At 41.4% G+C, this 11,318-nt stretch overlaps 1 protein-coding gene across 1 annotated transcript in view; it reads right to left on the minus strand.

Moving 5' to 3' along the window:
* The window catches only part of ZCCHC7 (zinc finger, CCHC domain containing 7), a gene marked incomplete at its 5' end in the record, with an annotated part of 39,855 nt that extends 33,693 nt beyond the window's left edge, over positions 1-6,162 (minus strand). The window contains 3 exons of the mRNA XM_010281912.1: positions 2,708-2,878; positions 4,788-4,913; positions 6,119-6,162. Coding sequence (XP_010280214.1) covers positions 2,708-2,878; positions 4,788-4,913; positions 6,119-6,162 — 341 coding nt within the window. The remainder of the gene's footprint in view (positions 1-2,707; positions 2,879-4,787; positions 4,914-6,118) is intronic.
* Positions 6,163-11,318: the final 5,156 nt, after the last annotated feature.

Raw genomic sequence — 11,318 nt, forward strand, 5'->3', positions numbered from 1 at the left:
CAGTACGGACACATGAACAGCCCAGTGCACCGGCCCTCTCCAACCGCCCGGAAACAACACTCAGAAAGCACATGAAGGGAAGTCTCTCATGTCTGACTGCTAAGCCACAGGGTCAACCCTCCCACTGAAACTCAAACATTCCATGATTCTGGGATTGAATACGATGACAGAGGTTATGGAATGTAAGCTTTACCAGGTAGAAGCGTTATTCAGATAAACTTCCATATTCGGTGAAAGGGAGGAGAAGGCCTTCTGAGGATCTCTTCCATTCTTCGACCAAATAGAAGAAACAAAGGTAGGGACGAGATATTTAGAAAGAGATTCAAATATTTCTGCATATCAAAAAACCCCAGTGTTTCAGGGAATTGAACAGGTGTACTTGGAAGACAAACATTTAAGCCATATCTTTAGATGAAATATGAAGTAGGAATGTATGCTGATGTTATCACAGCTTGCCTTTTATCCTCACCTTTCTGGGTTTTTTTGTGTAACTTCATGTTACAGGCATACCTTAACCTCCTACTAACCTGAATTAAGTGTCCTGCTGCAAAGTCATTATCTTCATCTACTTCATATTTTAAAAATTCAATTCAGCGCTTTCTACTTATCTATAGGAGAAGTACCGGGGAAAGGCTTTGTAGACACACACAAAAGCACATAAATACAAGATCTTTCCAAGTGTAGTTTTCTAGTATCACTTAATGTCGTAAAATGGTATCATCATTGCAATATACTTCTCCCTGGTTGTAATGCAAAAGGTCTTTAATGTTAAATATAGTTATTAACCTTGAAAATTTTGCCAATCTCTTTCATTCTTCTACCAAACTTCCCATTGCTATAGCATTTAACACTTTCTTAAGAATATTAAAGAATGCTTTTATGTAAGACTCTCCTTCAGAGGTGGAGCATTCTTGCCAAAATAGTTTGTCCTGCACTGAAACTTGACATGAAATTATTCATCCAGGAAGCAAAAATTTAAAAACCAGTGGTGTCTAGCTTTGAGGTACACCATACTTAAAAAATAAAACAAAAGTTGCTGGTTTGTGAATTCTCTGAGCTTTTAAAAAAACCTTCTGTTAATATATATGTGTATTTAATTTTGAAATACTGATAGAAGCTTTTACTTAGGCTACATCATGTTTGTAATAATTTTAAATGTTCCTGTTCAAAATCTTTAGATTTCTTTCAGAGCATGCAGTCATGGTGCATGACATTACATTCGTCACATCCAGGATTCCTGGAAATTAGTATAGAACTGACCTAACCTACTATGTGGTATCATAAAACCACAGAATGGCTTGGGTTGGAAGGGACCTCTAAAGATCATTTACTTCCAACCTCCCGGCAACGAGCAGGGACACCATTCACTAGATCAGGTTGCGCAGAGTCTCATCGATCCTGACCTTGAATATTTCCAGGGACACGGCACCCACAACTCCTCTGGGCAACCTGCCCCAGTGTCTCACCACCCTCATCGTAACACATTTCTTCTTTGTACCTAATCTAAATCTGCCCTCTTTTAGTTTAAAACCGTTACCCCTTGTCTTGTCACTACTGGCCCTGGTATAAAGCCTCTCTCTGTCTGTCTTACATCTACTAACCTTCACTAGCAGTAACAACAGCTTTGGGCAGACTGTCAAGAGCAAAACAGTTTCTACTTGTTTCAAAATGCATTCAGAAGAAATGAAGAAATGCTTTTAAGAAAGGTCGTGCACTAAAGAGTGTGTTTCCATAATTGTACTGTTTAAATTATAAAAGTTTTGAGAAAAAAAGTCTCAGCCAAATGAAGGCCCATGACCTTTCCTCCTGCCTAGTCTTCAGTGCAGAGAATACACTGTATCTGGATGACCTTTAACATACTTCATTATCCTTGAGATACTTGAACATTTTAAATATTTCCATACCTGGTTTTGTGCCAAAGTTACTCATTCATTAATAGTCAAATACACAATTTTGCAACTGCTCCACTACTTTACAAATTCTCCTACAGTATATATGTGATGGGCCTGTCCATAGGGATATGGAAGTAGAGAGAGAATTAATTTCATGATTATCTTTCTTCTGGCATGTTCATAAATAATACAGGACTCTGCTGAAAAGCAGGCAGAAACTAAGCTAAGGCATGTGAATATGGTTGTACACCTGCTTCCTTATAAGCTAATATCCAATAAAATTTTTATTCACCTACACTTGCATAAGAAAAAACGTGCACCGTTTCCATTTTGTCTGTAAAGTACATTGCAGCGTAAAATACAGCACAGTTATAAATGCCTCCAAAACCAATTTAGACATTTTATTTTCACTGATGAATATGTGATCATAGTTAAAAAATGCATATCTGAAACTCTTGGAGCATCAGTTATTCTCTACCTCTTGCTCACATGCTTGCAGCATACCATGTCTCCTAATTTCAATTTCTCTACACCTTCCATTGAACAGAATCGAGGACATTTTTCTCCACCCTAACTAAACTGGACAAAACTAAAAACTGAGCATTTACCACTCCACTTTGTTTTCTTTGAACCATTCTTCATGAAAACTGTGATACTGCGACATAATGACTAACTACAATATTTTCAGATCCTTATACAAATATGCATTACATAAAATGAAAGAAAATATGACAAGACTGTGGTTGTTGCAAATTCAGTTTTTGACAGATACAAAACCAGTAATAAATGAGCTCTTTGCCATGGGCTATACTCACATCAGCATAATGTCCCTTCATATCACAGCGATTGCACTGTTTATTCCAATAGGCTCTCTCAAGACATTCCTTGAAATAGTGGCCAGGCAAACAACAGTTCAAACAAAAACGTGCTGGGCAACTGTTTTGTAGATGACCTCTTCCAGCACACAGGCAACAGGGAGGTACTTTCTGTGGAGAGATAAAACAACAATTATGTTAAGTCAGAATGTTTCAAAAGATTAAAGAAAAGGAAAAAAAAAAAAAGAGGAAATGCAGAAGAAACCACCCCAAATAAATGGCTATTGCTTACTAGGAATTGCAGAGATGTTATGTTTCATCAAGGAACTGACGTGAAGGAAGACTATGAATAGAGTAAAATGCAAAGTTGTAACTCCATAGACTCCCTGTGCTTTCTTGATTTGGACCTTGCATCAGAAGCACTTGTTAAATGCCTAGTGGCCATGTTATTTGCTCCATGAATACAGCAAAAATAATCATTAAACTGGAAAGTATATTTCACTTAGAGCAGAATTGCTGTATGAACACTTTCTTTTTAATGAAATTTCTTAAAAGATGAAAAACAGACCTGTATCACAGGAACACGATGTACAGTATGTAACACAACATACTGGACTGGTTTGCAAATACGGTCTGTGCCATAGACCACTGCACTAAGTCCGGCTGGGATGGGGTTAATTCTCTTCACAGCAGCAGCCGTATGGGGCTGTGTTTTAGATAACACACCAACATTTAACTATAGCTCAAGGCCTTCTCTTTTTCCAGCCTGACCCCAGCGCACAAGCTGGGGGTGGGCGAGAGTCTGGTGGGGGACACAGCCGTACGGCTGACCCCAGGGATATCTGTAGCATGGGAAGTGGGTTTTCCACAGTGGCTGTTGCTCGGGCACTGGCTCCGCATCCGTCTGCTGTGGTGAGTGATTGCTTTTGCATTACTGGGGTTTTTCTTTACTTACTGTACTATCTTTGTCTTGACCTATGAGTTTTTCTTGCTTTTGCCCTTCCAATTCTCTCCCCCACCCCACAAGGGGTAAAAAAACTGGGGGCTTAGCTGCCACCCGGAGCCAGCCTGCCTCAACCCCTTGGCTACATGGCTACATGCCTTCTGACTCACACAAATAAGCACACGGACCGACAAATGTAAAATGCTGAAAACTATTCCGGGCCATTTTAAAGCCAGTTTTCTCAGAGAGTGAGTGTATCTTCACTCCAAGGGCTTACATTTCAGCTGGGTGGGATGTAGTCACTCAAAGTCTCAGAGTGGGTAACAGCCACTGTTTTCGGCTGGCTGTTGTGGTTTAACCCCAGCCCGCAACTAAGCACCTCAGAGCCGCTTGCTCACTCCTCCACAGTGGGACGGGGGAGAGAATCAGAAGAATAAAAGTGACAAAACTCGTGGGTTGCGATAAAGACAGTTTGATAGGTAAAGCAAAAGCCACGCACGCAAGCAGAGCAGAACAAGGAATTCATTCACTACGCCCCATCTTTTTAGGCAGCTGTTCAGCCATCTCCAGGAAAGCAGGGCTTCATCATGCATAACATGTCCCCCCTTCCTTCTTCTTTGCCCAGCTTTACATGCTGGGCATGATGTCATATGGTATGGAATACCCCGCTGGCCAGCCTGGGTCAGCTGTCCTGGCCGTGCCCCCTCCCAGCTCCCCGTGCACCCCCAGCCTGCTCGCTGGCTGGCCAGCATGAGAAGCTGGACAGTCCTCGGCTGCTTCACAAAATCCAAACTACAGCACTATACCACCTATCAGGAAGAAAATTAACTCTATCCCAGCCAAAACCAGGACACCTTAAGACTGGTTATACAATGGGAAAAAAATGTTTCTATATTGTATTTGACTCTCTTTTTGTTTAGTTTATACTTACAGATTTTTTCCTTTATAAAAATAATAAAAGCAATGACCTACAGAAAACAGACAGCTAATTTTACATAGTAAACTGGTCTTGTGCAAGCTATCCTTCAACCTAGAGCAAACTTTCAATGAAATAATAAAGCAATGCTTTCAATGGCAAGCACCAATAGTATTAGAAACAAGAGCTGCATCTACAAGTAATTAAAGTGTAGCACCTACCTTTCCAGTAGGACAGTTCTTGGACAAATGACCCGGTCTATCACAATTTCTACAGGTAACATTTTTATCAGCTGTGTAGTACCGCATACTAGTATGCTTCACACTTGCATAGTTGGAGATCTGTGCCTGGGAAGACAAGAAAAGAAACATGTATTTGTCATTTGAGATTTAGTGTTAGAACTGGAAACTTGTAAAGGTCACTACTGGTAGTATTCAGTTAGAAATGTAACTTTCTACAAGTAAAATTTACACATCCAGGTTTGAACTGGATAATTCCGTTACAGAGAAACTTGCATTGTCTAGAATAAAAGTATTGTCTTGTTCAAACTTCCACTTCAGAACAGTTTGGTTTTGCTGTTTAAAATAGCAGTTATGAAGTTTTGCTTTCCCTTGATTAGTCAAGACACTTCTGTTCACTATGCTATTTCTTGACGAACTGGAATTTTTCCCAGAATACAAATATAACATTAATTGCAAATGCAAGTGACACGTTTCCTTGCACACATTAAGGGAAACTTCTTGGACAAAGTACAATGCAATACAAGTCTAGACCAAATCTGCAATTTGCAATTGTAAAGAAAGATTTAAAAAGGAAAAAAGAAGAAAAAAGAGAAGCTGGAAACAACTCTCTCTCTCCCAGTGACCTCACACATACTTTCTGTGTAGGCAGACAGAATTGAAAATCGCATCTTCAACATTTATTGCTCAGTAAACTTCACAATGTTTAAAAACTAAACCAGAATTTTGGACAAGTGAATGGGAGAGGTACAAAAATACCATTTCTCTTAAGGGAAAGACTTTGTTAATGTCACCTGATTATGTAAACTTTACTGAACCTTGAGAGAAATGAAAAGGAGTTGGCCCTTACAGCTGAGGCTTACTCTTCCTCGATGCTACGGCACCTTGCGCGAGCATGCCAGGTTACAGCCTAACTGTACCAATCCTCAGCAGAGCCCAACCTCTGAGAGCACGGGAAGGCTAGCCAAACACAGATGGCTCATCCTGACACCTGTGGGAATGGCATTTAGCTACCACAAAACAATTACTAGTCCCTGAAGAGAGTGGGAAGGAAGGGTCAAGTTTCTCCTCGCAGAGCCTGTGGAAGTGCTCTGATTCCCAGCATCCTCTTCCCACTCTGCTCGTGTCCTTGCCCCAACAAGTGAACCTCTTCCTACTGCACGAGAGCTCAGGCTATGCCTGCCTTTGGGAGGACACTGCTAAGGATTCCACAGAAAAACCACAGGTGGATTTTTCAATCCCATTTATCTTGTTCTGTTTGCTAATAAACATAGAAATAGAGGATTATGGAACAATTTGATTGTCTGTGTTACCTCTAAGTCTTTACTACAGATGGACCAGTCCACATCCACTTCTCCTGAAAAAGAGAAATAAAATTAATTATATTTAATTTATATTAATATGTTTCTATAATACATTCAACATTATGATTACTGCACTTACTGAAATTGATAACAGACTAAATGTACCAAGCGGAGAAAGTAGTTCTATCTTCAGTAAAGGAAAGCTATCAACCTGCTTGGCACCAAACCTGATTCACCTAAAAATCAACACATGTCCTACTATCAGGTGGACTTCATTTGACATGACCCTCTTGTCATGCCCCCCAGGGTATAAATATAGGCAAGGATTTAATTTCTTCAGAGGCAGGGACTACAAAGCTTCCGATTCCAGCCATTTGAATTATTTCTGCCTGTACTCCTGAGGATGCCCAGCCCAAGTCCAGAGGTTGCCAGAGTGAGAGCACATGGAACAAGAGTGAACACACAGCATAAAATATATTTTTCCTCCTTGTGAATTTGCAAAATATGTGTCTTCAGCACTGATTTCTGACTGCTGCATGCCAAAATTACTTTATGCATAACCACAGCAACTAAGACTATAAGCTAAGTAACTCTATTTCAAAATAGGGTTCAGTAATGTGCAATAAATCAGAATGACACACTAAATTATCAACTGTCACATCACAACCTTCTCACATACAGCCTTTGGACTGGCAGAAGTAAAAAGAAAAAAAAACAAAAAGGAAATAAAAGGCAATAAGCTAGAAGAATAGGGACGCAGTTACACCTGTTTAAAAATTCTGCATGTCAACACCGCTTACTTCTCTCACTGTGTAAAGACAGCTGTACCTCCACAGCGTATTTTTCACCATTAAGGGAGGATTCCTGTCAACAGAGGTATTTGCCTTACCTATACTTTTACAGTAACCATTACAACTTGTGCACAAATTAATCCCATGTGTTTGCAGGCTTTTTAATGCAAATTGTCCCATCCTGTTCTGAAGGATGAATCTGAATCTGAAGCATCTACACGTGTTATTAACACAAATCACAACATCAAGATGTACAAACAGTAAAAAAACAATTAAAATTTATCCAACTGATTTTGATTGTACTATTCATTTCCAATAAAAGGCAGATGACCAGAAATTAGAATTATACCATCTATAACGTCATGTCTAACCCTTCATTTACTGAAAAAGTCAGTAATTTCAGATCAAGTGTGCAGTGCGAGGTACATCACTCAAACATACAAGGAATGCTTTAGAGCATAATACCTGCTTGCTGCTGTTCTTCATCCAAAAGTCAGGGCTAACACCATCTGCTCTAATCTGAACAGCACTGTGAAATATTTCTATTTTTAACACTCAGTAACGCCAGCAATGCTAACGACCATCACAGAGACATTTATAATGAATTAACTGGCCTATCTCTAAAGCGATTTCAGTGATGTGTTGTACACATAGGAACTGGCACAGCCAGAGCTCAAATACAGGTGTCCAACGGATTCTTCACCCAAGCATCGTTCGGGGTAAGAAGCGACCACCAGAACGAGAGGTGGTACCATGCCTGCACCCCCGGCGACGGCTTCTCCCACACTCTCAGCTCCCAGCAGAGAACAGGAGGGACGGCATCGCGTCAGCTCTCCTCAGTGGAAGCAAGTCGTGGATATACCCAAGGGAAAATTAGGCCTTTTGATGACTAGTCATTAAAAGTAAAGAAACGCACCAACATAGTTGAGTGCATTATTTATTACTGGGAAGCCTGTTAAGGAAATTCATTCATAAGGAAGAAGATATTTGTAATTCAAAACTCTGCCCTGGCAATCAGTACTGTGAGTGCTGTGTTTCACAGAAATGCACATGCAGAATGGTTGACAGGCTACAGATCAAAGTTACCAGCGAATTAACTCCTGTTAATCATTAACCATGTCCTTCCTGAGGACAAACCAACTAAGTTTCTCTTCTTCACTGTCAAAATCCCCTGCTTCACAGGGGAACACCATGATACAATGATTAAAATAGCCCTAATGCTAGAAACTAAAACTGCTGAAACAGAAAAAAAAATACAAGAGCTTTAATGCTGAATGAAATATTTCAACAAAACCTCTCTTTATTAAATGCAGTTTGTGACCCAAGAATTATATCTAATTCACAACAGAATGCATAAGGCTTTGCTCACAATAAATTCTTCAGCCAGAAATATGTAGGAAGAGTTATGATTCTGCAATCAACTTGAAACCTGGCTTCAGAGACACGTAGAAAAATCTGCAATGATTTTTCCCATTGACCACATCATTTTGTCTGGCACTAAATCATGAAATAAATCACAAAACTCTGCTCAAGTTGAGAAATACCTCCCCTCCCCCCCGATTTAGTTGGCTTATTTGGATGGCTTAACTTGGCCAACAAGCACTTCCAGTCCCTGGGTGGCTGCGGGTTCCTCCGAGCTGGCTTTCTGGCCACTCCACCTCCACCAGCCGTGCTGCTGCCCTTTGCGGGTTCTCCAGCAGCACCCCCCGTCAGTGTGCTGAAGACTTCTTTGTACCACGCTCTTCTTGGTCTGCAGCACCCAAAGTCGCTGTTCTCACTCCTTCGTCCTCAGAGTCACGCAGGTGACAGGTCTGGGACCGCAGATCTGGAGAAGCTCTTCCCCCAGGGACGCGGTGGTAGCTCAGCTCGCGGCCCTGGGAGCGGACGGGCAGCGGGCACCCCTCACCACCTCGAGGTGCCCAAGGACGGTGCTCCCCCACCCCGCAACCCCAGCCAGCCACCTCAGACCCCCTCCCGGGACCGAGAGGGTGGCTTTTGTCAAAGCGCAGACATAAACACGGTAATTACTGCAAGTTTCCATATTTAGCAAAGGCTGGTACGATGAACCCTGCCCGCTGATGTCTTCCAAGGCCAAGCCAGTACAACGTTAGAGCATTTCATCCTTCTCTCAGGTGGACACACACAGAGGGGGTGGATTTCTGCCTTAAGGAATGGGGCTACGAGTACTTTATTTTTACTCTTAGGAAAGCAGCAGTTTAAAAACTACTCAGATAACTGTTCAGTCTCTGTCAAGACTTTCCTCTTTCTGTGGAGAAGTTTCTCACACAAAATTTACATTATTTAAAGAGTCCTGTGAGTTTTCACAGTGTATTAATAAAGTCCTCCCATAACATCAACATATACATGCTTTTATTATTTCTCATCTTCATGTATTAAAAGAAATCTCCTTTTTAAGATTATATTAATTTCTGTACTTCACCTAAAAAATACAAGTGACCTTGCCATACAAACTTCGTGTATTCGTACTTTGAAAAAATGGTTTTGTCAAATTGCAGAACGGGGAAGAAGAGAAGGGAAAGAAGAGGCCAGAAAAAATGACAGACAGGATGGAAAATATATACCGTTTAGATGAAAATGGAAGCTCTGTGCAAGTTACTTCTTTTATGAAGTATTAGACTTTGGCTATCCTGCGCCCCTGTACGATAGGATGAATGATAAGCAACAGCTTTGCTTTAATTTAAAAAATCTTTGGAAGATCGTCGAGATTCACATGTATCCCTCCACCAGCATGAAAACGTAAATTTCCGAGCAGCGTTCATGGCGAAGCCAGATTTAGGACCACTGTTCAACGTGCATTCCGGCTTCTCTCTTTCACTCCAGAAAGGGAGAGGAGGGGACGAGGGAGAACGAGGACCAGCAATCAAAACCTGAAATTGGCCAGAGGAACAAACCATTTCCACAGAACAAAAAAATGACTGAGAATAAACAATAAACTGCTCAGAAGATTTCCTCATCTGTCGTACCACTGAGATCCCAGCGGCCAAGCCGGCTACCCCAGCAAGGCAGGGCACAGTCTGGCACAGATTCTGACCACACCAAATGTCACACTTTTATTTCGCTCATCAGACCTGGCAGAAATAACTTCCCTGTTCTCCATGCAAGTTCAGCCTGCCCTGCAAAGGTTTATTTTGTTACTTCATTTAACAACACAGAGATACTGCAGAGCCTGGACGTTCAGCTTTGAAAACAAACACTAAATTTTTTAAAAGGGAAAGGCAAGTGGTCCTCTCCCTCCTTCTAATGGGAATACACATGCAGACATGTATTTTATTTAGTTTATTTTATGATCAATTCACCGAAACAGGCTGTTTCAAGCTGTGATGGTATGATATGTGGCCTGAAGGGCAAATACATTTCAAAGCTGGGCTTTAAAAATTGGATTTTGACTGCTAATTAATATAGTACATTACAAAATAGAGAACTCTAATTACATTCTGCTGTAAGACCTCTGTGGCAAGGATCGTTTCAAGGATCGTTTCAGACATATCTCTGAACAATATGTAGCATGTCAGGACACAGCTTCTGGCTGCTACTGGAGTAATGAATAACATTTGAAAATGGTAAGGCTTAAACCTCTAAAATTATCTACGTCTGCAAGAATTTCATATCGTGATATTTCACATATATCTGAAATATCTGTTTATGTTTGAACCAAAGTGATTCAAGTCTTATTGTAATGTAATTTGCTATAACAAGTTTCACATTTTTTGTATTCAAGTAGCTGTTCTTCCAAAAAACAAGAAATGAAAGTATGAAGTGGTAACAACCAAGCAGTGTCCCAAAACAGAAATCGAGATTCCCTCCCTAAATCAGATCTTGCAAAGCACAGGAATTCAGGTTTGTATGCACTAGGATGCGCTATACATCTTTTTCTTCTAGGAAGATGTATTCCAAGTACCCATACATATGGGTGGGTGTGTGTGTGTATATATATATATATATATATAGGAGTGTGTGTGTATATGTACATGTCACCGGATGTTTTTGAAGGAAATGATGTCTGCTCTACAGCCACAGAACACTAACTATGAACTGAAAAGGCAGCTAGTCCTCCTCACGCTGCCCGCGGTTCCCATTCAGCTGCCCCCAGACTCAGCGCAGCTCAGGTGCACAGGGCTCCAACACATCGCTCTTCGGAGGGAGGGAAGCGCGGGTCCCCGCGACTCCTTGTGCAGCCAGCAGGTCTCAGCGCACTGTCCTGAGGGACCGGCCACGGACCCACACCACAGCGCTCTGGCTTCCCGCAGCCCAGCTCCATCCCCACAGGGACAACTCCCTGCAGGGTCCCGGGCGAGGAGATGCACGGCAGCCACAGCGAATGAAGCCCAGCTACTCGAATTAACCCAATGGAACCAACTGTGGTATTTTTCTCAGACACTTCCAGGGATTTCTCACTT

Source organism: Phaethon lepturus, unplaced genomic scaffold (genome assembly GCF_000687285.1).
Source record: "Phaethon lepturus isolate BGI_N335 unplaced genomic scaffold, ASM68728v1 scaffold14672, whole genome shotgun sequence".
Taxonomy (NCBI): domain Eukaryota; kingdom Metazoa; phylum Chordata; class Aves; order Phaethontiformes; family Phaethontidae; genus Phaethon; species Phaethon lepturus.